The sequence below is a fragment of the Chamaea fasciata genome, unplaced genomic scaffold (assembly GCF_029207755.1).
Source record: "Chamaea fasciata isolate MVZ Bird 193981 ecotype frontalis unplaced genomic scaffold, bChaFas1.0.hap1 SCAF_3, whole genome shotgun sequence".
NCBI classification, from domain to species: Eukaryota; Metazoa; Chordata; class Aves; order Passeriformes; family Sylviidae; genus Chamaea; species Chamaea fasciata.
This window is the reverse complement of record NW_027094088.1, coordinates 58,124,571-58,151,014: the sequence shown is the minus strand read 5'-3', so window position 1 is coordinate 58,151,014 and position 26,444 is coordinate 58,124,571. Positions and strand designations below refer to the sequence as shown.

Genomic DNA, 26,444 nt, shown 5'->3' with positions numbered 1-26,444 from the left:
CTAAAGTTCAGTTACCTTGTTTTTACTGCACTCTTACTGATAGTCCCAAGCAGCCTACAATTCCACGCTGCAGAATGTCCAAGCACAAGAAACACTCTCCCCACATCTCCATCTCCTCTTTACTTCCCAAAAAAGAGATCGCAAAATAAAGGCATAGGAGAATGAAGTCATGTAGTAAAGAAAGTGACAGTGTCAGAAATGGCCTCTGGGCCTTCTCTGTCTGCTGTCATACAGCATCTGGTAAGTTAGATCCTCAGGAAGATCCAGATCCCTGGCATCTCAGTCATACTAGTGGAGGAAGCCATGGAGCCAAGTTATAGTTGCATGGAGGAATGGAGACCAGGAAGAGGAGAAGGCACGGAGAGGACAACCAGTTTTGTAAACTATATAGGTATAGAATAAAATTGCAGTACAACTGATAAACTTCCAAGACAAATTAGGTAGGTACCAAAATCACCTTATTCGCATTCCACGTTAATGTGATCATAGCTACTTGCTTACATTTGCACATTTTTCCAAATATATATCTAAAGATGCAATTTTCAGAACATGTCTTAGTCCAAACAGGAAAATCTCAGGCTGACAAAGCAGTCAAAACTTTGAAATTACAAGGGTTCATCTCTTCATCAGCAAAAATAATTTTCTTAACATCCAGGAACGACTGCACTATTTTGAGGAATATGTGCCAGAAAAGGCTATACCCTGAAAAGAGGAAGCATGTGGAGACAGTGGTAGTGTGTGCTTGCAGACATTTTGTTCTGAATTTCTGTAGACCTTTAAGGTTATGCTGAAAAAAAGAAAAAAGAAAAAAAGAAAAAAGAAAAAAGAAAAAAGAAAAAAGAAAAAAGAAAAAAGAAAAAAGAAAAAAGAAGAAAGAAAAAAGAAAAAAGAAAAAAGAAAAAAGAAAAAAAAGCTTAGTCAAAATTCAAGCAAAATCAGAGTTTTTAAAGATTTTCTTCATAACTTGCCGATGTGATGAGCTATTCAGAAAAGAATAAATCAGCATCTGTTGTGATACAGCCATCCAGAACCTGAGAGAACTGTCAGAGTGAAGACATCACAGCACTCTACCCCACTTTAGCTGTGTAACTATAATGACTCAGAGCCTGAAGCCCATAAAGAACAAAACCAGCCTTAAGGCACTCTGAAAAAATGCCGGAGATACCGTGTAGAGTTACCGAACTATGGTAAATTCAGAATCCTGGTATCAAAACCTCATCTTGCTTGCCTGTGTTCCACCCGAAGGCGGTGGTGGATCGGCGTGGATCCGTGTCTGTAGGAAGCCACAGGGTGGCAGCGCTGCCCCACGCCGGTGCGCAGCCAGCCTGCGAACAGGAGAGCGAAACCACGTACTCCCAGCTGAACTGAAGTGAGAACTTGGAATGCTTATTTTTGACAAGCGAACCTAGTCATGCATTTCAAGGATTAAACTGAATCTAGCAGAAGAAAACACGCCAACTCTGAAGAATTCAAAATTTAAATTTCATACTGTTCCTTCTATCCTAATTAAAGCTATTTTGCTACCACGTCACTTTAGCAAAGTACATAATTACAGAACCTCAGTTTCATAAAATTGTCAATTCAGTGAATGCTCTGCAGTACACCCATATAAATATACAGTTATGTTTTTTATATAAAGACCAATACTCTTTATAAATCTGAAGTCAGCTTGACATCTGTTTCATTTGTCAGTCTGGCTGTGAGTCCTTAATGGGCCAAATTGCATGCACATTCCTGGGCTCCCATGTGAAGCACAAGAGCTTTTCCAAGAGAAAATGTAAGTGTAGCTGAAAGGTAGCTCACCACACGCTCTACTCCCTACAGACAGCACAGGTGGGACAGTGCCAGATTTAGAGGAACGTCCTGGACAAAGAGAACCAGTGCCATCCAGGCACTGTGTCCACAAGTCCCACTCTGTCTGTCCTCAAAGGGTGCATCATGTGCTCACTTTGCAAGGATGAAACATTGAAAGAGTCCAAAGCAGCGGTCTTACTTTAATCGTTTTAACATTAGAATCACAAGAAAAAAAAAAGTGCTGAAAAGTACCTTGCAGAACTCAAGGGACTTGGGCATATTTCAGACTTCCCAGTCACCTGTTCATATCTTTGTTTCACTTGGGGTGAGCAGCAGTCTGCTCATACACCAAGCTCGCACAGGTTACTGCTGGACGATCCCCTCAACACCAAATAAAGTCACTTCAAATTAAACAAACAAACAAACAAACAAACAAAAAACCCCTAAAATTAAAATGACTTAAAATACAGGAGGTGGTGACCAGAGTCCTGCTGCAGTGCAACATGCATGTATAGAGCAGCAATACTGGCAGCGCGCTGTTGCGGTGAGCACTAATGCCTGCTGGCTCCTGTCAGACCAACGCTGACCACTCGGTTCAGTCAGAGTCCGTGTGGAGCGGCCAGGCCAGAGACCAAGGGGGCTGCAGCAAAGCTCAAGATGTGCCAGGGCAGCGCCCCGCAGAAACGCCTGGTGCGTGCCACGGGTGTTCACAGCGCCTGAGCTGAAAACTGCATCAGCTCTCCAGCGGACGTGGTCGAGCTGAAGCCTGTTATCAGCTTTACCAGCTTTAGGACACGAGACAATGGCAGAAACTGATGCACAGGAAATTCCAGCTGAACACGAGGAAGAACTTCTTTACTGTACGGGTGACCACGCACTGGAACAGATTGTCCAGAGAGGTTGTGGAGTCTCCCTCACCGGAGATACTCAAGAACCGTCTGGACACAATCCTGTGCCATGTGCTCTGGGACGACCCTGCTTGAGCAGGGAGGTCGGACCAGACTGTGAGATGACCCACTGTGCTGCCTTCCCAAGTGCACGTCTCCGTAACTCCGTGCGGAGCCGCGCACCGCGGGCCCGTCCCGGGGCGTACCGCGGCTCGGGGGCGGCGGACGACAGCGGAAGCGCTGCAAGCGCGGCCCCCTCCCTCCCCTGCTCCCTCCCTCCCTCCCGCCGCCGTGACTTCCGGCGGCCGCTCTAGCCGCGCCGCGTCTATGCCCGCGGCGCTGGGGGATGTTTATTGTCGCGGGGAGTCGGCCCAGCACCCGGAACGCCGCCGGGCGACCGGCACCCACCGACCGGCACCGCGCTGCGCCCTGCCCTGCCCCGTCCGCCGCCCGGCCGCCCGCCCGCACGGTAACGGCCGCCGCCCGCCGGGCCGCGCTCCTCCTCCTCCCCCTCGCCGCCGTCTCGGGTCCGCGGGCCCGGCCCAGCAGGAGCCGCCGCCGTTGAGCCCCCGCGTCCCGCCCCTCGCCGCCTGCCCGGCCGAGGTGAGAGAGGCGGCGCGGGGCCTCCCCCGCCTCGCCGCGGCCCGGCCGGTGCCTCCCGCCGCCGTGCCGATCGCGCCCGGGGCCAGAGGGTGTGCGTGGCCGGGGCAGGGAGGGGGAGGAAGGGGCGTCCTGCGGGGAACGGCCCGTTCGTTCCCCGGCCGGCCCGCCCGGCCCCGAGGGCTTTGTGGCGGCCCCGTGTCCTGCGGCGGCCCGTGCCCGCGCAAGCCGGCGCTGCTGAGCGGCGGAGCTCGGCGTGGCCAGGCCGCCTCGCTGCCTGCGCTTTGTCTGTGCCGTGCTGGCCGCAGAAGTTTCGGACTGGGGTTGAGGGGAGAGAAGAAATAGTTGTTGACCAGAGCGTTGTGACGCTGGTGCACGTAGGGCTTTGAGTGAGATTCCCGGCAGCGGGGATAGGAGGGGTACTCGCACTTCCTCAGCTAGGACGTGCAAACGGTAAAAATGTTTGACTGAGGTGGGGTGAAAGGCTTACCCGTTGCCTTAAAATATTTTGTTACAGCTAAACATTTTTACTCTTCTTACGATGTTCCATAATTTTAATGTTCCATACTTGTTGGTTCATACTTTTGTCTTGCTTACGATTAATTTCCACGTGTTATAAAGACCAAAAGGATTATCTTTATTGCTTGGCATTCAAGTAGTATTCCTGCATGTTCTAAGGGAAAGATGGCACAGACTTGAGTTCAAGTGTATTTTGCTTTGAATGTGAATGCACGTTTTGATGAGAGAAGGATTTGAGGAAAATGGCGTTATGAATTTTTTAAAGTATGCTTTCTTGTCGTGCCCTATACATTGTTTGGTTTTATTCTTGCAAATGGATTTGTGTTGGATGAGCCCATGGAGATGCAGTAGACTTTTCTAGGAGCAGGATTGAAGGCCTGCTTGCTTATGATATAGCTGCTATTATCACTCTGTGTGTGGATCTAATTGAACAAGTCTCTGCTTCGATACTGGCTTTGCACATCTTTGAAATTTTTCTCCCCCAAAATATAAATAGTCATGACTCTGCAAATCCTGAAAGGCGAGAATAGTAGCTTCAAGATGGCCTTTAGCTTTAGGCACAGTTTAACTTGCCATTGCAACAGAAAGTTGCAATGCATGCCCCACTCGCTCAGTGGCTGGAACTAAGAAAGTTGTTTGGAGCAGGGGATGTTCTGCACAGACAGTAGTAGCTGTGTTGCTCTTGTTTTCAGGCAGTCATCCACCAGCCACTGTGACCATACTGTGTTTAATGATTCAAACAAATTTCAGAGATCTGTCACCTCCAGGGTTTCATATGGACCTGCTTCCTGGGGGGCTGAACACAAATCTTTAAAACTACATCTTCAGTGGAAGGACGTAATCATCTCTCCCCATTTCTGACAGGCTCTATTTATTCTCCATTCTCCTATGGAAATATCCTGTAGAGGTTCATGTTAACTTCTTCAAAGATGCCTTTCAGGCATTAGTTTGACAAATGTCTACTGACACAGTAGTGACCAATATCCCTTCAGCTGGGCTGTTGGAAATGTTTGTGGAGTTGGTCAGTTTGTGAACTGCTTTGGAGAAAGTTAAAAATAACCAGTAAAAGTTGCTTATACTTAGACTGCTGTTGAAAAAGGTGTTTATTAAACTGTTCTGACATTAACATAACCATTGTTAGATATCCCCCATCTACCTTCATAGCTCCAAGTTTATTGGATCAAAGGTAGTGAAGAGCTTAAAATAATACTTTGTTTATATACCCCATCCCAAGTGCCTTTCCTTTTTCTTTGATGATGGTGCTGTGGTTGGTTTGGAACTTTTTCTGAAGACAGAGTGCTGGCTTTTTTAAGATTGTAAGATTTCCGTGCAGGGTGTTTTGTCTTCACGTGTGTTTATAGAGTATCTAAAATAGTATGTCTGTGATTTTAACAGTGGATGTAGAGGTAATGCTTTAAGAACTTGAGTGTTCACTCCTCCCTCCAAAGTATTTCTTATTCGGTGGAGTTTCTCTAGTTTCAGTGCAGGATACATTACAGTGTCAAATATCCTTGCATTAGCTTTTGCTGTTGTTTTTATTTTTGTGTTAATTATCACGCTTAATCTTTCTACTTTTTTCCTTCCCCTTTTTTTTTTTTTAATTTTGCTTTTCTCTTAGGGTGATATTCCAGATGTACCCCTGAAGTCTATATTGAAAAGAAAGAACAGTCTTCTAAAATTTCCCTGATAAAACAAAATAATGCGAACTTCTGCAGAGACGTATTTAAACTTGTTTCCTCTGTCGGGATAGATTGTGTTATGCTGGTGCAAAACAACTTGAAATCAAAGTTAGCTAGTTTCTTGTGTTGGAGAAAGTCAAATTAAGTACATAATTTAAAAGAAATGCTGTACATGGAGATAAATTCTTTTCAAATTTAACCTATTATTAAATTACCATTAGCTGGCAAAACATCACTGCCAAAATTTTACAGTTCAGATGAGAGAACCTTCAAAGGGCAAAATTAATCAAAAAAACCTAAGCTGAACTCAATAAAATCAACTTGAGCATTTGCAAATCCAGAACTGGGAAGATCCAGATGTTTGGTTTTACTCAGCCTCTCTGTTCTGCAAGTGTAACTCCATAAGTATGGAATATAAATAGGCTTATATGCAGAGAGCAGTATTTTCCCCATTTTGCAGAAAAGATATGGAAATGCAGAAATTCAGGTTTTGGGAAATACCAGTCAGTGGTATGGTACTTTGTATGAATAGCAGAGAATACAAGAGACAGCTGGGAAAGAGGAGGATGAGAATTTTCCAGCTGGTCATGCTTGCTGGAGATGTATGTAAATAAGAGCAACATCTTTCTTTCTTGGACATTGCTAGACCTTTTTCGTAAACATGTTCTTCAGATTTATTTTTTAATGTAGTCCATGTATTTTTATTTTTTAAGAAAGTTTAAGTTGCTTTTGTTCTCATGGTTCCTCTGAATTTGAAGTTATCTAAGGCTTCCGAAAGAAAGGTAACAGGACATCCTCTCTATAGATTATTTTTTCCTTTGTTGTAAGTGAGGTGTGAGGCATTAAAATGAATGCTTAAATCGAAAATTGTGCTATATTAAGGCTTTCTTACTGCTTGATCACAAGTGTCCAAGCCTAGAAGCATTTTGGTTTATCCAGTCTTTCCAAACTATGCCTTGGGAGAGTTTTAACATTGTATTTGTATGCTTAATAGGCATGGGTGTGTTCAAAATTATTGACATAGTATATACAATTTCAAATTAAAAAACCCCTCCCTTAGTGTCTGTTGTTGTGAGCTTTCAGAACATGGCTAATTAAAATGGGGGCACACCACTGCAATCTGTGTAATTTTTCTCCTCTTAATATCTATGCAAGTAGATTGTACTTCTAACCAAGATACATTGTAATTGCTGAAAACATCCTTAATGACAGCTCCACAGCAGCCTTTTTTGCCTTAATAATAGATCTTTTCCTTTTAAATTGTAATTTTCCTTTCTTTTCAACCACTTTTTCCTTTGTTCTGGATGAGCACGTGACTTTTCTCCCTGGATCTTTTTAAGATAAGCCATGTATTACGGGGACATTATCATACAATCCTGTGGTTTGCCTGGATGTTAGCAACCTTTCAATGGTGTTATGCACGATGCTGATGTTCTTTCAGAATGTAGAGGCTGAATGTGTCAGCAGATGCTCGCTCATAACTGGGAGATGCTGCTGATTGGAGGTATCTTGTTGACAATCTTTCCCGGGTTCCAGTAAATGAGCTCAGCAAGAGCCAGGAGTTGGGGTCAGGGTGGAAAGCAAGTGCCTCTCTGAAGATGCCATGGGTTCCAGGTCTGTGCTGGCCCTGCCTGCATGCCATTCAAAATTTGCACATGTGCTGTCTTTGGATCTAGTGCCATAAATTACTTGCCCAATCTGTAGTAGTCCATCAAAACCAGATGGGATCTGTAATTTCTGACTTTGAGGATTCGTGTAATTTTTGGTTCAATAAAAAAGATTTAAAAGGGTATCTGGGAGTACTAATTAGTTACTGTTTGTTCTCTCCTTTGCCTGCATTCCCTCCACCCCCACATGTAACCTTTGGTTTTTCTGTTTTCCTCTTGCTGTTTCTTCATCTCTTTTCTGTATTATCATCCATCTTGCCTTTTCTCATATTGGACAAGCCAACAATTACAGAATAATTATTTCAGCCGGGAAGAAGCTGCAGAGTGTAAGCAGTAACCACCACAGCAGCTGACCCAGTATGTTGTGCGCATCTGCTGTGTAGTTTGTTACTTCTGTGTTGTCAGTGAGTGGTAGTCAAAGACGCACCTTGAGTTCTCAAGTACAGATTCTGTGGCATGATGTTCAGGAAAGCATAGTCAGATGAAAATACTGATAATAACATTAATGTTGTGTCTTGAGGATTTCCAATATAGACCAAAAGGCCAAAACATTTAAAGTTATATAAATACATCATAGAGTGTTAGGTAAGTTATTGTTCTTGATGCATAGTGTCCTGCTTCTTCCATGGCAGTGACCATGTGGAGCATTTCACATATGTGACAGTTTTTCTTTGATTTTGTTCTTTGCTTTCCTTTTTGTTTATTTCAGATGAAATACTGCTAAAATGTTTATATAAGTCCTTTTCACTGTATACCAATGATCCTGCTCTTGTCCTCTCTCATTTCTTCACCTGAGATCTGTTTGAGATGCCTGCTGTCTTGGCTTTGTATGGTTACAGAAGAGATTTGGGGCATTCTTGGGGTGCGATGAGTGGTAGCCCAGTTGCTGGTGTTGGGATTGTCTTTCCCAGCTGAGGTGTGTGTGAGGAGAGTCACCTTTGATGTGCATGAGCAGCCTGGATGCTTCTGGGTGCCTTAGGTTTGCAGTGCATGCACTGGGCAGCCATCCTGTGCCTCCAGAATTACTCGTGCTTTTCCTCAGAAACATTCCATCTCACTCTGCCCATGCAATGCCTTCCTGTGGGCAGTGCAGAGGGTCAGCCCAGGCTGCTGCTGCCACCAGGACACTTGGTATAGTTTGCTTTAAGCTGTTACTGGGGGAGATGGGCCAAGAGTGCTGGATGAAGATGGGAAAGCTGTGGGAGCAGGCTGTCTGCAGACCACAGTTTCTGTAGACGGTGTTAGTTCAAAGTTATTCATAGACTCATCCATTCCAACACAAATGTCAAACTATTCAGAATTATCAACTTCAGCAGTCAGAGAAGTGTATTTTCCTGAGGCGTCTAATGACATCCTCAAATGAGCTGAGGAAAGATTGTCTACTGGAGCTATGGAAGAAGTTTCAGTAATCTTTACAGCGTCTTAATATACTTAGTAAGAATTGTAATGTATTTAACTGGCCATTTAAAATACTCTTATGTATATATATGTGTATATGCACTTCATTTCTGTCAAGTCTGGCAACATGACTTTGAACAAGTCACCTCCTATTTTCTAGCATGAAGGATGCAGACCTCCCCTTCCCCTCACACTGTTAAATGAGTCAGAGTGTAGAGACTTCTTCTTGTCTCTTTTAAGGGGCAAACGGATTCAATGGCATTAATAAGCAATTTTTTATTGGTATGTTTAATTTTATCATTTTTGCTTCTCAGGATGTGATCTTCGTGGTGAGCTGGTGGGAAAATTGAGTTGTAAATCACCCCAATGGATGCGGACAGTGATGTTGCACTGGACATTTTAATCACAAATGTAGTGTGTGTTTTTAGAACAAGATGCCATTTAAACTTGAGGAAGATTGCATTAGAGGGAGCAAATGTGATATACAAGCGTGATGTTGGGGTAAGAGATTCAGCATACCTCAGTTATCTGGTTTTAGAAATGTTCCTTAAGCTAAACATTCTTCTGCCTAATACCTGTGTTTGGTGGATAGAGAAAAGCAGAATTTTCTTTCTCTATTTCTCTTGCTGTTGGTATTTAGTCACTAATACGCTACTTGTATGGTAATGGGAGGGATAAAATGCTGTCTCAGGAGACAGCACTTGGTGAGGTCAATATTGTGTACAAGCTATGTGATGAGGCCTCTTACACCTCAGGGTCTGTTTTGCCTCCAAAAATTTGATGGCTGTGTCAAGAAAATATATCTTGACAAGGAGACAGCAATGTCAAATCACTTTAATAAGAAAAAAGTCAGCATGGTGCTTGTTGTTTTCAGCTTGTTATTCAGTGAAAAATACCTTCATTTAATCTATTTTGTGTAGAATCATTGGCTATTTCATGCTTATTTTGCTCTTCTCAGGAGCTAGGGTGTTTTAATTACTGAAAGAGATGAAGGAGTAGTTCAAGCCTATCAAAAGTAAAGGGAGTTTTAGTGTAACTTTAGTTGATTTGGGAAACAAGTAATTTTTTTTTCCAGTATGAAATTGAATTACTGCTAATTTCCAATTTTTCTACTTTTCTTTTTTAGAAGGTTTTAATGAAGCTTAGGAAGCCTAGGATTACGGCCACAATTTGGTCCTCAGGAAAAGTTATTTGCACAGGAGCCACAAGGTGAGTTCATGAAAATCCTTTCTCTAGCTCTAAATCCTTGTGTATTTTAAAATACAACATTGTAAATAAAGAAGAGGTGGTACTTGCTTTTACTTAGATTGGCTCACACTGGATCACACATAGGTCCTTGTCAAGCTATGTATTTGGGAGGAAGTTTTCTATGTGAAGTGTTTGGCTCAGACAGTGTTATAATCTTAAACAACATCAGTTTAACCTTCTTGGGAGAGCTGTAGGGGAAACCACCTTATTAACAAAATCCTAAAGAGATTTGAAAATCCTTTAAGCGTTCTGTGTGTTTAGCCAGAAGTTGAGACTTGGGAAGGGATGACCTTTCCTGAGGATATATCTTATTTTTCCACAAAACCCCACCTAAATTTAATCAAGTTTTACGGTGTTGAGGGACTGGAAAGATGCAAAAGCAGACTCTCATTTCAGATACATCTGGCAGTCACTAAATTCTTAAGAGCTGAATTCCTTTAAGATATGTCTGCATTTCAAAGTAAGGATAAGTTAAGGTAAAATAGTAAATTTGCATGCTTTCTGTCTATGATCTCTGTTCCAAAATTAAAGAGGATTGTTCAAGATGTTAACTCCAGACTACCCCTGATCTTATTTATCTTTTAAGGGTACTTAAAATCATGTATGATTAAAACATGTCTCTCACTTCAGCTGGAGCCAAGTGCTAAGATATTCTTCAAACAGGGCATGAAGGACTCCATTGGAATATCTGTCTAGTTAAAATGTAATACTTACAGTAGGATGAAGGCTGTCCATGAGATCATGGTTGATGTGCTACATTATGTAATGGTTCATTTTGTAGTCTGAGTAGCTGTTGTGGTGTGTATATGCACAACTATATACTCTGTTTCTGTTAATGCTAGACCCTTTTCTTTCTCCTTTATAGTGAAGAAGAAGCTAAATTTGGTGCCAGACGACTAGCTCGTAGTCTACAGAAACTGGGTTTTCAGGTAATTCTGACGAAAAAGGACTTGCATGACTCAAGCAATGCTGGGTAGTTCATTTTTTAGAAAGAAACAAAGAAGAGGGAGCATAATGATTTAGCAGTTAATGTGTTTTCACTCAGATGGCTCTTTTGTGTCGGAATGCATTTTCCAGATGCTGGTTAGAGAAGCTGTTTCGTGGATTTGAGTTTTGTTTGGCAGCTCCGAGCAGTGTTTCTTCACTGGATTATGAAGAACAAAATTCGTTTGATATATGAACCACCCACAGATGTGTCTTAGATAAAATTTGGAATATCTCAAAAGATTTATTTGGAAAATGCTGAAACTTTACTGTAATTTGAACATAATTTTCACTCATTTCTGATGGAATAGCAGATACATTTCCATCTTAATAAGGGCAAGTTTGAGCCTCTTAAATTAAAGAGGAAGGAAAAAAAAAGTGCTCCTGCACTGTCATGTTGTACGGCTGGAAATAAGCCAAATAAAATGCTTAGGACAGGAAACACCCTCTTTTATCTGGGTTTGGGTTAACATTACCAGTCAGGAGCACCACTTGCTTTTCATAGCAGGGGTTGAAAACCAGCAACATAAACCACTTAAAATGACATGATTTGGTGCTCTAAAACTTTCTCATAGTCTGTTGTGCTGTTTACACACAGGTTCAGTTTAGGGACAGACAATTAAATAGACACAGTAGCTGTCATTTTCAGGGAGAGACTACTTTTGATTATAGTACACAAATGCAGTGGTGGCAGCCTATGCTGGTAATGCTGCATCAGACTCCAGGAAAAGTGTGACACTCCTACTGTCACAAATGTGACTTTGGACCCAGCCCTTTAAAGTTGGAATGGAACGTTAAGTCAGTGAGGTGCACAGTACTCCCAGGGTGGACACACCAAGTTTTGTCATGAAGCAAGGAGTTTACATTTTGAAGATTGAGTTGCTTCTTTCTGACTGTCTTTCTAACTATCTTTCTATCTGTCTTTCTAAAAAGTATAGATTGAAGAAGAACCACTATTTAAAGTTTAGGCAATCTCAGAAAATGAGCAATGAGTTTCCCCAGTGACACTGCCAACGCTGACTTCTCAGCAGAGATTCCTTTGTATAGCAGTTGTCTGTTGGCTATTTTGTTGTCATCTAAAGTGTCTGCGGTAAAGAATAACTGAAAGTTATTCAAATAGTTTGAGTTGGGTTTCAGAAAGTTACAGGGTAGAAAACCAGTTTGCTCTACTGGCCACTGGACATTTAAAGCAAAACAGTTGGTCCCTTTTTTCTTATTCTTAGTTTTAATACAAATGGTGTATGGCAACAAGGCATTAAAGAAGTTTGCAACAATATTTAAGCTTTTTCTCTGCTTACTTGGATGGTCTGTGAGCTGTTAAATTTAGTTTCTTTTCAGTGGGGAGGTGTTTAGTGCAGCAGTTTGAGTTGTTTCTGTGTCTCATCCTTAAACTGAACTATTACCATGCTGCTGTAGTGACCATGATACAACTGTAAAGTATCTAGTTCAGCAGTTACTCCACCACAGAAGGATAATGTAAACTATCTGAGTCCATTAAGTACTCTTTAGATGCCTATTAGAATGGCATTAGTCTCAAGGTTCTAATTTTGACTTTCTAAGGAGTGTCCTTGTCTTTTTTTTTTTTTTTTTTGCAACCCATGCATCTGACTTGCTTTAAATCTCTAATGCCTTCTTTTTCCCTCTCTTTTAAAAAGGTAATTTTCACAGATTTTAAAGTTGTGAATGTTTTAGCAGTGTGCAACATGCCCTTTGAGATCAGATTGCCAGAATTTACGAAGAATAACAGACCTCATGCGAGGTACGTAGGATTTTAAAGAATTTTAGTCCTGGTATACTTCTTAAGCTTTTATTTTTCAGTTCTAGATATCTCTTTTTTACTTTTCATTTTGTTTTCTAGTTATGAACCAGAACTTCATCCTGCCGTGTGTTACAGAATAAAATCTCTCAGAGCTACCTTACAGATTTTTTCCACAGGCAGTATCACAGTTACAGGTATTTCAATGTCAAAAAATAAATATTTAACTTGTTGGGAATGTTTAACTTTAGAGCCAGTAGGTTTGGGAAAGCAACATGTCTAAAACAGTCAAAAGATAATTTTGGAAGGGTTTTGTTTCCCCATGCCAGCACATAGTTTGTTTTTGAGTGAAAGTGCCAGAAGAGTTGTAGAAAAAGTGTTACTATTGGTAAGTTCGAAAAATAAGTTAGACTGCATGTACATAGTCTGTTTTTTAATGAAACCAAAAGTAAGATAGCACTTACGAATGCAGGTCATTATTGTTTATTTAAATACTTGAATTTTCTTCCTTTTTTCTTCCATTTCTAGAGATGTTAACTACACATTTAGCATTAACATCCCTTTCATAAATACATATTTCCAAACTGCAGATTTATGGAAACTCATAGGATAGTATAGCATTTTGTCATAAATGAAGCTGACCAATATTTACACATCTTCAGACTTGTGCTCTCTTCTGTTAAAGCTCAGCTAAGAGAACCACCACTGAATCACAGGCTTCGGTGGTTTTTCCCATATAATCAGAGACATCATTGTCCTGGGTCTTGGATAGGCCATCCCAATTTTTCCTCTCTCTTCGTCATTTTCATTTTTCATTCTCTTTTCTGTGTACTTGTGAGATTTCCACCACTGGTGTCCAGATAAAAGAAATCAGGTTTTTCAGGAAATACATGTTAAAATGCTTGTAAAACCAAAAAAATCATTGTGTATCACTTCAGCAGGAATTACATCTTGCAGTTGTTAGAGCTCAGCTACTGGTTCAGAAGCTGGCTAGGGAGTTTTTCATTTTCACATCTTAATTCCTTAATAAATGTCTTTGTTTATGCAGAACATTTCCCACAAGACACTGGAAGCAGTGTTTTCTAAAGAAGACAAATTTCCGTCAGATTCAATAATCTAAAAATGAACGGCTAAAAAGTATTTCAAGATTGCAGTATATGTTCAGAACAGTGCAACTGGTCTAGCCAAAACTAGAAACTAAATTTAAAATAAATAAGAAGCCTTAGTATCACTGCCGTATTAAAAAGCTCTCAGCATGCCTTGTGAGCCTCCTAATGAGATTCACTTTCTCTGTAAGATTCTAATTACTTCATTACTTACAAAATCCCTTCCATATTTTCAGAATTTGCCTTTCAAATATGAAGATAAATATGGTAAACATAGAAATTTTGCATCCTTCTAGCTTAGTTGTTGCAGTGAGTTTTAAAAATTACCTCACACCTCTGTTGATTTTGTAGGCTTCTGCTTTGCCTCTCTTCTAGAGGAAAAAAATGTCCTGAGTCTACACTTTTTATTCTAAAAATGTTTTAAATTACTTTTCAGCCTTAATGCACTTCTTCTCAAGTGCGTTCAGATGAAGTTTCTTTTGAAGATTTATGTTTCTGTACTACTAGTACTAGTGTAATACCTCTGACTCAGAGAATTTTTATTTGAGATACATAATTAGAAATACTACAAAAAACCCAGGAAGGTGGGTTCTTTTTATGGGACAAATATAAAAAGATTTCATAAAAGATGATAAAAATCACTAGTGTGTAATAGAAAGAAGTATTGTTTCTTTGACTCTAAACTGAAATGATGGGGTTGTTTAGGGGGGTTGTGTTGTTTTGTTTTTTCTTCTCTTATATGCTCTAGAATGATGATGCAGTTTTTACATCTCTTCAGCCTTAGAGAGAGTAACATTTTTTTGCGGGAACTATTTGCCTGCTCATACTCTCACTTTTTGAAGGCTTCTCCTTTCCTGAGAACTTTCTTTTCTAATAGCAGGCAAAATTAAGGAGGGTGCAGTATCTACTGAGAAGACAGGTATCTTTCACCAGGCTTGTTTTAGCTGAGTGCTTCACTTGACCAGTTTGAAAATACAAGAAGAATCCTATTCTTGTCCGTTTGCTTTCTGACTGAGCATGTAAAACAATAATTACTTAAGTAACTTAAGTTATCATTTTTGGGAGTCATTTTGAACAGTTCTCTCCACTTGGAAGAAACTTTTGAAATCTAAAGTGAGGTTACAAAAACCCTGAGTTCCTACTCATCGAAGCATGTGAGAAACTGCTGTTCTCCCTTAGCTGCATCACCAAGCTTCTATCCAGAATTAATATCTTCCAGCATGTTACTACTCACTTATTTGTAATCTTAATTTTTCATTGAGTGAAGTGGCCTGGTACCATCAGAAAGCATTGCTAGGTCACTTTTCCTTTTCTTTGCCTGGATACTCATAGATCATGTTAGATAACCTTCACATGCTTCATCCTGAGATGAAAAAACGATTCCCTGGCTTGCCAGCTTTGTCCTGAGATCAGTGATGAAGCTATTTGCAAAACCCGGGATAGAAAGTAGTAGTCTATAATTTTCAAATCTAAAATAACCTTGCTTGAAATGTACTTCAGTTAAATCCAGCATTATTTAACAGTAGCTCTTGTTGGTAGGTTTTTAAAGCAAGAGCTAAAAGTGGCTAGGCTTGAAGAAATACAAATTCCTAGAAGATTGACATAAGTAAAAGAACTTATTTTACCTCTGCCACTCAGCCTCTTCTCTGGGCTGTTTAAGCCAGTAAATTGAAAATCAGCCAAGTTGTTATGAAATTAAATGATGGTATTATTTAATTATAATCTATCCATTGACAAATACAGAACATCTTGCAGATTTACTCACATGGAAAGACTTTAACATGAAAAGTGATCAGAGAAAAACTTTGTTAAGTTAGGAGAAATGGGGGAGAACTTACTGTCTATGGTATGAACTAGTGACTGCTAATAATATTAGGTTTTTTTAAAAGGTACTGTTGTTTTAATTTCTGATTCCCTGAGTTTTCTCTTCCTACTGCCTTTTTTTTTTTTTTTTTTTTAACTGTGTCTCAGGGCCAAACGTAAAGGCTGTTGCCAGTGCTGTGGAACAGATTTATCCATTCGTGTTTGAAAGCAGGAAATAAATTTTGTAATTCACCACTTGATGGTTAGGTTCCCTAACCAAGCACCTTCAAAGACTGCTGCACATTGGACTAAAAGCAAAAAGGAAAACTGGACCAACCATAGCAGAGGAATACAGACTCTTACTTGCTCATGGCCACAGTATAGACTCCAGTTCTTTTGGATTTTACTCTTAACAGTGCTGTATTGTAAAAACGGAAGTTTACAAGATATGAAATTGCTGCTTTTAAAAAGACATTCTATTTATTTTTGCAGTAATTTCTGTGTATTCATAAGCAAAGCTGTCACGATGTGCACTACTTTTAAGACTTTTTTTTTTTAGCTTGAGCTTGTGTTTTATTTGTGAATAGTCTTTTACATTTTTGTATGCTGAATATTGGGCACCAAAGAAGCTGTAAAAGTTATCTTTTTCACTTGATGAATGTGCACAAATAAAAGTTTGGAAAATATTTCTCTTCATACCTGTTCTGTTATATTCCTTCCCTTTTTATATTACAATTAAAATTGTATAGTTGCAAATTAATTTGAAACGATGTAAGAATAGTCTTTTCCTGATACCTTCTGTTTCTGTTTGTAGTATGTGTAAAACTTTGTGTGTGGGTTAGATTGAAATCTATAATAGTTACGTATGTTTATCTGAGGTTGAAATTTGGTTTGTTCCCAGTTCTCTTAACTACATGCCAGACTTCAAGTATTTTCTTGTTGTTACATGAAGAGAAGACATTTCTAAATCTAAATGTCTACACCAAGTGTTTTCCTGTAGATGAATTGTAGAATATGCTGAGTTGGAAGGGACCCAGAAGGATCACCGAGTCCAACTCCTGGCTCTGCACAGGACACCCCAAGAATCACACCCTGTGACTGAGAGCATTGTCCAAATGCTTCTTGAACTCTGTCAGGCTTGGTGCTGTCACCACTTCCCTGGGGAGCCTGTTCCAGTGCCCAAACACCCTCTGAATGAAAAACTTCTTCCTGATACCTATACTGAACCTCTGACTCAGCTTCACGCTGTTTCCTCAAGTCCTCTCACTGGTCATAAGAGTGAAGAGATCGGTACCAGCCCTTCTGCTTCCCCTCGTGAGGATGTTGAAGACCACAATGAGGTCTCCCCTCAGTCTTCTCCAAACTGAACAAACAAGTGACCTCAGCCCCTCCTCATAAGGCTTCCCCTCCAGACCTTTCACCATCCTTGTGGCCCTCCCTTGGACGCTTTCTGATAGCTCAATTACGTTAACAATTTATGAAGCTACTGTAGAAAAAAACAACTGCCTTGTCCACCTACTCAATGCAAAAGAAAAAAAAATAAAATGTGAACGTCAGGAAAATGGTTGTGCTTCAACTGGAGAAGATGTTGTGGTCATTCTAATCCAGTCCCAGCCTATTGCTGAATGATTAACACAGACCTTTTCTACACTCTTCTTAACTGTATACTCTTTTGATGACAGGAGCTGCCAACAAGCAATGAAGCTTGATTCTGGCATGTATTATTATTGGTATTAATCTTGGACTTGGAAGCCAGTAGATGTTTCTCTCAATAAGTGCACATTTGAAGCAGAAGAGAGGTGAATGCTGAAAAGTAACTGCAAATGCTACTTTTAAAAAGATACAATAAATATGTATAAATGTATGTATGTCTTTTTTCCCTATCTCACTGAAGACAAATGTAACACTGCTCTTGCATGCTGCAGGTAATGTTCAGTCCTAGGGGGTGCTAAAAATAGTAAACTGAGCTGTTACTGTACCAAAAATCACAGCTTCAAAGGAAAGGTGGAAGAACATCTGGAGGAAGCAAATGCCTGGCATGACAGATTTCATCTGCCTGAGGGGGTGGTGTAGAACTTGGGGCTGTTCATAGTGACTTTGTGCAGAAAGTATTTAAAGGAAGGAGTAGATTGGGAAATGCTTCACCAAATCCTTCAGAACAAAAAGAAACAAAACTTTGCCATAAGTCGTAAGCGGTATGTTCATAAAAGCCTTTTGGAACTCTGTGTGGGTGTCAGAGAATGGTTTGGGTTGGAAGGGACCTTCAAGATCATGTAGCTCCAACCCCCCTGCTGTGGGCAGGAACACCTTCTACTAGACCAGGTTGCTCAGAGCCCCATCCAATGTGGCCTTGAACACATCCAAGGATGGGGCATCCACAACTCTGGGCAACCTGTTCCAGTGCCTCACCATCCTCACATTAAAGTATTTCTTCCTTACACCTAATCTAAACTTACCCTCTTCTAGTTTAAAGCTGCTCCTCCTTGTCCTGTCGCTACATGCCCTTGTAAAAAGTCCCTCTCCATCTTTCTTAAGGTTACCTTCAGGTAGTGGCAAGTCACAGTTAGGTCTTCTCTTTTCCAGATGAATAATTCCAATTGTCTCAGCCTTTCCTCGTAGGACAGGTGTTGCATCCCTCTAATAATCTTGGTGGCCTCTGGACTCACTCCAGCATGTGCCTCCTGTGCTGGGACCCCAGAGCTGGATGTAGCACTGCAGGTGGGGTCTCACCAGAGCAGAGGTGCAGAATCCCCTCCCTTGCCCTCCTGACCACACTACTTTGGATGCAGCCCAGGATACAATTGACTCTCTGGGATCCAGGTGCACATTCCTGGGTTATGTCCAGTTTCTCATCCAGCAGAATCTCCAAGTCCCTTCTGGGCACGGCTGCTCTCGGTCTGTTCATTGCCAACCTGTGCTGATACCGGGGGTTGCCTGAATCCAGGTGCAGCACCCTGCGCTTGGCCTTGTTAAACCACATGAGATTTGCATGGGCCCACTTCTTGAGCTTATAACAGGGCTTATAACCATGCAATTATGAAGTTGAGTTCAACAGCCAGGGAATTCAATACAGCACACTATATGTAGCTAAGCTTGCTATACCTAAGTTTTCCAGTTTGTATCAAATAGCGTGGACCTTGGCACTCCTGACGTAAGTAAGGATTTTGTGCATAGTCAAAGAGCAATGAACAAACCACCCTTAGGGAACACTAGTTATTATTATTACGATTTAGAAAAAAAGCAGAAGGTATTTGAACAATGAACAAAATTGAAATGGGTTTTGAGGGACAAAGTGTAGTCCCAAACTGGTGAGTGAGGATTTGGCCATTACAATTACAATAGCTGTCGTAGATTAGGCTTGCCTCTTTGAATCAAATTACAAAATTCTTGAGTGCTACCAGTGAATATCTGGAGCTTTTATGAAGCATATGTGTCTCCTAAATTTATCTGTGGAGAAAGAAGAACATTTTGCTTTGTTAGCGCTGTCACGTAGTGTGAAATCTGTCTCTTAGAACAAAAATGAAAGCTAATAATGAGCTGCAATGTATTAAAATGGGCACTGGTTCGTTTGAAGTGCTGCCTAGATCCATGCGAGCAGTTTGAAGCCTTTGTAACAATCCATAACAGAGCCAAAAAACACAATACCAAACTTGCAGGGTAGTATTGAAGAGAATAATAGCAAATAAAAGACCCCTTGAAATGTGTGCCCACCTGTCCTTCTAGCTCTACGGGAGCTTCAAACAGCGAAAACTACATTTTAAAACCTCTGATGATGAAGGGCATCTCATAGTGTATGCTTATTCTCAGGGATATCACTCCTTTTCCTACTCCTCTGAATAGGTGGTCCCCACCTCAGTTGGGAATAGGCCTTGCTCCTGCTGCTTTCTGCTGTGTGCACACAAAGCCCCCCTTTCCCATCGTCACCAGTTAGCATTTGTTCCTTTGCTTTGTTGGGCTGCCTCCACACAAGCTCTCACTAGCAAGTCCTGCATCCCCAATAGGAGATCCAGGCCAGACAGTGTGTCCCAGCATGATGGCTCTCACCTCCAGTGTGGGGAGCAGTGCTTTGGATAAACTTACCTGTCAATCAGTCATCTCTTCCTCAGTGACCATGTTTCCTAGAGCACTGTTCATCTCTCCCTGGTTTCTCTGTGTGGATCCCATGCAAAACTCCCCACAGTGCTCAGCTGTAGCGCTGGCAGTGCCATAAAAAGTTCATTTCACATTCTTTAGAGAGAAGGGTTGGTTCTATTTATACACCCTGCTAAGGGCAGTAGATTGATAGCTCTGACTCATTGCTGGCTTGTGGGTTGTCACAGCCTCTGAACTTTTCCTGCAGTTTCTAGCACCATTTTATCATTCTCTGCCTTGCAGTTAGTGTTACCAGAGAAATTTGTGCTTACATTTTCAGAATTGTATCCTGCTTTTTTCTCAGATTTGCGAAGTTCTGAATTCCAACCCAGCCTTTCCCAGCATAGTGTTGCCTGCATATTTAAGAAGCATATTCTCTTCTGTAATCCAGTCCATTGATGAAGATACTGAATAATTTTAGATCTGGTACAAATTTCTTTGTGGAGTGCTTCAGAGATCCAGGGATGTGATCTGTAAGATGTATCCCTTTTTTCCCTTGTATTTTCATGGTTGATGAGATGGTGGGTGCCAACTTAGTGTCATCAGATATGCAGGGTTTGTTATAAAAGACTGTACAATTATGGCTACATTTATAGGCTATATAAGGCTAAGTCTATAGGACTACAATTGAGACAGTAGCTATAATGATTTTAAAAATCCTTGACTACAGCATCATCGCTTTCAGGAGTTATCTGAAGGTCTAAGAGCATCTCATCAGTAAAACCAGTAGTGAAACTATGCCTTCTTCAGGAATATGGCATTTTTATTTATTTGCTTCTACACTAAATAGGTGTGCATAGGAAAAGTTTAGAAGAGCTTGCAATGATCCCAAAACCTGTAAACTGGGGAGACAATTTCTATGGTATGTTCCAAGTTAAATTTATTTTTGTTAAGAACATTCAGAAAATTTATTACCGTAGAGGTTTGTTTGGGAAGCTGCAATACTGAGAAAGATTTTGCAGAAGCCCCTTTCGCTAACTACAATGTAATAGAAATTTTAAAAAATCCAAGAACAGGCTTGGATTGTATGTGCAAAGATTTGCTATCTAGAGGCAGCTATCAGAAAACAGTACCATCCAGAGTAAATGGGGATGCAAAAGGAAATGCAAATAGTCCACTACCTGGTAAAGTCCAGGATCAGGAAATGCATTAATTTCCTGCAATATAGTCTTAAAATCCAGTAATACTAAATATTACTGGAATTAATCCTAGGCACTTGTTAGTATAAGAATGATGTTGACAGCGTATTTGGAAGACTACCCAGACTCACCTTAATATTTCTCATTCTGAAGCTGATTCACTAGAATGCATGATACTGATGACCATCCTCTGGCATAAACATGAAGCAGGTGAAGAGATTTGCATAGACATCAGTGCTATAAAATTAAGGCTCTCACCCTGAGGTAGCTAAATTTTTAGTGACTTCAGGCAAATAATGGCCTTAGCTTCAATAGTTTGTTTTCAGGTTTTGAACATGAACTCACTGTCTTGACTAGACTTGCTCATGTAAAATTGTGATGTCAGTATCTAGAAGCGTGACCATGTGAGAATCGGATCAGAACTGATCTGCTTTGCTCAGAAGTAAAACTTTATCTGTGTCAGTAAGCCACTTTTCCTTCAGTGCAGAACACAGTCAGGTGGTTTTGATGCTGTGAGACAGCAAATGAAGTAGGATCACGTGCTCAGTTCGAACTAGTATCTGCACTCCAGCTGACTCTGTCAGTCTTGCTGCCTCAATGAAATGCTGGAAGAAATGCCACTTCGTGGCTACAGAGACAGTCAACATGCTTTTAAACGTGCTTTGGGTTTTTTTTTTCTTTAAACAAAGAACCATTTGTTTATCTGCTAATAGTTATCTACTGATCACCTAACAACATCTTTTAACCCACTAAGAAAAAAAAAGACCAATGTTCTTTTATGAGAGCCATATGAATAACCCTTTGCAGAGGCTTGTTGAGTACTTCAGGATACACTTGCTAAGCAATAACCAAGAATTGGACATAATTTATGATCTGCACTGATTACGGTTCCTGAACTTCCTGTGTGCTGCCATGTACCACACAGTTCTCACTTTCTGAGTCCAAAAGTCAAAGTCTAGTGTACCCTGTGTTGAGAAATAAAAATTTTTTGGCATCAACTCTGGTACCTTCAGTTTCCAACTTTCCTGGAAATGAGAGGCCAAAGAAATCCTCTCTCCTCTTCTGTAAGGCCATTGTCAGTTTAGATTAATTGATTATGCAAATCATAGAATCAGTAAGGTTGGAAATGAGCTCCCATATCATCGAGTCCAGTCTTTGACTAAACACCACCATGCCAACTAAACCATAGCACTAAGTGCCACATCCAGTCATTTCTTGAACACTTCCAGAGATGATGACTCTACCACCTCCCTCAGCAGCCCATTCCAATGCTTAACTGCCCTTTCAGTGAAAAAATTCTTCCAGATACCCAGCCTGAACCTCCCCTGGTGCAACTTGAGGCCATTTCCTCTCATCCTGTCACTGATTGCCTGGGAGAAGAGGCCTATCCCCACCTGGCTACAATGTCTTTTCAGGTAGTTGTAGACGGTGATGCATTTAATGCCCCACATTAAACAATTTGACAATGTTTTTTTCTGAGAAGTATTTCCTAGGTCACTGAATCCTCACCCTACCGTGAAAATGTATGTAAAATTCCTCTTACAAGTTGGCTGTGCTCTGTGCTATAAATAATTAAGTTTAGCTGAACAAGATCCTTTTTCAGATATTGTTAAGCTGAATTCTAAATTAATTTATGGAAGTTTATATCCAGTAGTTCAGCACTAATGTCATCCTTTGCACTCCACAGTTGTCCATTTTTTATTCCATAGCATTGTTTTCCCTAATTTACCAACAGAGAGTTGTTAACCCTTTTCAGCCCCATTTTTGCTAGCCTAAACAGACCTGGTTTTGGTAGGCTCCTCCTGTGAGACTCTTTCCTCTCCCTAGCACCTTGATTCTTCTTTGCACTTCTTCCAGACTGAACTCTCACTGAACATGAAGAATTGTGTGCAATATTCCAATTTCCATTTACCTTCTGTATGCAAGAGGTGAGGGATCTCACCTCAAACCCAACAGTCTGCTGCAGCCCCCTTAGCCCTTTTCCCTGCTAAGATAAACTTGGACAGTTAAAACATTTGTCAGTTGTGTCATGAGCTGAAAAAGTCATGAGCTGAGTCTGAGGGATGCTGGTTTGAAACAGACAGAGCCTAGATTTCCAGTTAGTTATAAACTATAACAACCTTTAATGCTGCCTGTAAACTGCCACTGAAGGAAATTCTACTAAGAAATAAAAGAGAGAATATCTTGTGTAGAGTAACAATATAGCGTGTCCCATAAGAGTGTGAGCATCACAGAGCATTTCTCTTTTTTTACTCAGTCATTTGGTGAAGGCTGCTTTGCTTGCCCCGCGTCTAGTAGAGCTGCTCTTTCTCTCTCTTGGCAAGTTCCACCGGCACCAGTTTCTCTCTGCGCTGGCTCACCCGGCACAAGGGTGTCCTCACGTATCTCCTGCAGAAGCACAAAACCCAGCACACGTTGGCCACTCTCCCTGCGGCACACACTTGCCACTGAGGACGGGCTGGCAGCCCGGCAGGACGGCAGAGCGCACCCCGGGGATCCCCCCCAGCGCTCGGGGCCCGGGATGCTCCGGGATGCCCCGGGATGCCCCGGGATACCCCGGGATGCTCCGGCGGGCTGCCGGCGCTTCCCCGCCTGCCCGCGCGGGGGCGGCCCCGCCGCACTCTCCGCCGGCGCCGGCTCCGACAGGGATGGATGCCTTTCTTTAAGAGGAGGGGAAGGGATAGCCCGAGGGCCAGCGGCAGTCCGTAAACTAATTAGTCTATAAACAAGCTCCTTCATGCCTGGCTGAGTTACAAATATTCTCCTGTAATCTAAGAAATACAAATACAGGATGATACTAAGATTTTCACACATTAATTACTTTTGCTGCCAAAATAAAGGATCTAGACTCGTAGGTTAGTTTAGGTTGAAACAGGCCTCTAAAATCACCAAGTCCAGCTGTTAACCTAGCACTGCAATCTTCACCATGAGACCATGTCCCCAGGCACCAGATCTAGATAATTTTGAACATCTGCAGGGGTGGTGATTCCACCTCTTTCCAGGGAAGCTTCTTCTAACACCCTACCACCCTTCCAGTAAAGAAATTTTTTCCTAATATCCAATCTAAGCCTCCCCTGATGCAATTTGAGACCATTTCTTCTTGTCCTGTCACTTGTTGCTTGGGAGAAGAGACTGACCCTCACCTGTCTACAGCACTCAGTAAAGACATAAGAAAAGCTCATCTACAACAACAATCAAAATTCACATGGAGCCTTGAAGTGACACCCAGGACAAGCCAATTTGAAATAGAGGATCTCTCCTTCTCATTTTCTGCATGCAACCCAAAACACACAGTCCTAAATGCAAGATAAGTTGCCCTCCCATCCAGGAATGCCAGAGAGCAAAAGTGCTGGGGAGCAAGACTTGGCTGCAGGTGTCCCTCAAAGGGGTGTTCAAAAACCACCTCGCCTTTAGGGCCAGTCCTTCAGCACCAACTAAAAGTTTGGTTGGCTACTGACATCAACATGTGCAAGCTCAAGCCTTGAGAGAATCAGAATTCTCCCAGACAGCTTTTTTTTTTTTTTTTTTTTTTCTTTTTTTTTCTTTTTTTTTTCCCCCCAATATGTGTCAGTTGAAAGGCTTTGTCCCTCTGGGGGCACTTGGGGGATGCAGTCACACGCTTGGTACTTACTGTTTAGCTAGTTCCATGGATATTTGCTCCAAAGAGCATCCTTTTGTCTCTGGTATAAACATGATAACAAAAGCCAGTGATGCTAGGCTCATTATTGTGTAAATGAAGCACACCCAGGACAAGCCAATGAGCTCTACAAAGGAAGAAAACATATCCTTTTTAATTTTCAAATATTGCAATTTTTCTTCCTGTTGCTGTATTTTATAGGATACAGCCCCTAATGACCAGGAGAAGTTAGAAAGAAGCTAGGCTGCTGTTCTTAGCTCACATATATTGAAAAAGAAGAGTCGCTTTGTTTTTTCTAATACTTCTTATGAAAGAAAATGAATGAGTTCATATTTGTCCACTTAGCATGAACCTATTCGTTTATTTTATTTGCAATCACTCTGGATAGAAACAGTGAGTAGCCATTGTTACTGGTTTGTGAGAAGGCAGTGGGGATCATGAGTGCCTTTGAATTTTTGCCTGTGTCTGGTTTTGGTGCACATTCTTTCTTGGAGCAAATCCAAGCATTTTTCACACTATTACAGTTGTCTCCAGCTAATCCTCTCCACCTGTCAGTGCCCAGCCTTTCCACTGCGAGTCATGGGTGCTGTGCCAGAAAGTGTTCCAAGAGTGAACTCCTAATGGGGCCATCCAAGAACTAGTGGTTTTCTGAGCCTACAGTCCAGGGGCAGGTAGATGCTCAGGCCGAGGTATGCACTCTGCAGCCTCTGAAAAGTAAAGTGTATATAAACCCAACAGTCTGCTGCAGCCCCCTTATCTCTCTTCCCTGCTACGATAAACCTGGCCAGCTGAGACATGAGTTGTGTCATGAGCTGAAAATTGCAGCTAAAGCTTCTATTCCAGCTGGTACCTCTGCATCAGCACCTAAGTGCAGATGCTGCTGCCACTGTGACCTCCATGTGTATTCATTTGACAATAGAATCCCCAATCCTGCCTTTCTGCCACAGACAAGGAATGCACATTTTCTTGTACTTACACGTTCATAAATCCAGATTAGACCCAATTAAGCCAAGGGAGTTACTGTGGCTTTACAGCCTTTGAAACTGAGACCAGGATAACATCGAGATGCACATTAACAAGTAACACTGCATGACAAGAGGGGACCTCCCAGTGAAACAGCTGACACTGAGCACCTGAGGTCTGCACGGGGTGGTTTTGGGGACACTTCCTTAGGAGTTAATCAAGTCTGGTCCAAGGACTGAGCAAGTGTTGGCAGCTGGACTGCCTACAATATGCATTTTCTCATTTGGTTTTGTCCAAAAGCTTGTGCAGTTCAGGAGTGCAGTTCTGTGATGCAAACTGATGGGCAGTGAGTGGGAGTAAGTGGACAGTTTCCTTTTGAAGAAGACCCTTGATCCAATTAAAGTGAGAGTGTGAGCACAGTAAACTTTACCTGTCATATTTTTCCTAGTTTTAATTAAGATAGTACTCAGGATGGAGGATGTGGGGTTTTTTTTACTTTTTCTCTCGCTCTCTCCCTTTTTTTTTTTTTTAAACACAAATGTGAAACCCATTTTAGTAACAGATCACATTCATTTTCAAATCTGTCTCAAAAAACATCTAATGGGGTGAAAACTACCTTGACTTTTTGTGAGTTGATTGTCTGCCTCTGGTGGAGAGTAATGTAGACCTAAGAGAAACCTGAAATTTCTGCTCTCTTATCCATTTTCATTTTCAGCACAAATTTTCCTCGCAATAAGACTGAAAACTGAAATTTGCAACGCCTCATATAATATAAAATTAGAAAAATAAATTTGCTAATCAGTAAATTTCAGCATCAGCCTTTAACCTTGTCCTTGTATTTTCATTACATTAGAAGTCATATATGGTAGTCTACCTTCTCACACTTAAACGTGAAAGACTTTTACCTCACAAAGACATTTTTTCTAAAGTAAACTTTCTGAAAGCCGAGAAATTCCTGTGAAAAGGAATTAATTAAATGGGATTGTGTTTAAAAATGTCTGATCAGAAAAGTTGCAGTCCAATCTAGAACAGAACTTGCATTGATTTCAGAAGATGCAGGACTTAATCTTAAACATTATGTATTTTCAGCCTACCAAGGCAATGGTGTTTTTAAGACCTGAGTTTCACAGCCT

The 26,444-nt window shown here is 41.2% G+C and overlaps 2 protein-coding genes across 4 annotated transcripts in view; one reads left to right on the top strand and one right to left on the bottom strand.

The window, feature by feature from the left end:
• The first annotated feature begins 2,976 nt into the window (after positions 1-2,976).
• Positions 2,977-17,296, top strand: TBPL1 (TATA-box binding protein like 1). Of its 3 annotated transcripts, none has more exons than XM_066179145.1 (7): positions 2,977-3,150; positions 8,859-9,045; positions 9,671-9,753; positions 10,658-10,721; positions 12,432-12,535; positions 12,635-12,729; positions 15,610-17,296. In XM_066179145.1, exons 2-7 carry the CDS (start codon positions 8,911-8,913, stop codon positions 15,678-15,680), a joined length of 552 nt encoding a protein of 183 aa, XP_066035242.1. In that variant the 5' UTR covers positions 2,977-3,150; positions 8,859-8,910; the 3' UTR covers positions 15,681-17,296. The 3 variants fall into 3 exon arrangements, with proteins under 3 accessions (XP_066035242.1, XP_066035240.1, XP_066035243.1); XM_066179143.1 differs by having other exon boundaries at positions 2,977-3,284; XM_066179146.1 differs by lacking the exon at positions 2,977-3,150 and adding an exon at positions 3,508-3,734.
• A 5,514-nt stretch (positions 17,297-22,810) lies between these two features.
• The window catches only part of SLC2A12 (solute carrier family 2 member 12), a 29,743-nt gene continuing 26,109 nt past the window's right edge, over positions 22,811-26,444 (bottom strand). Inside the window, exons 4-5 of the mRNA XM_066179142.1 lie at positions 24,343-24,475; positions 22,811-23,099 (exon numbers count right to left, since the gene is read on the bottom strand). Coding sequence (XP_066035239.1) covers positions 23,003-23,099; positions 24,343-24,475 — 230 coding nt within the window. The 3' untranslated portion in view covers positions 22,811-23,002. The remainder of the gene's footprint in view (positions 23,100-24,342; positions 24,476-26,444) is intronic.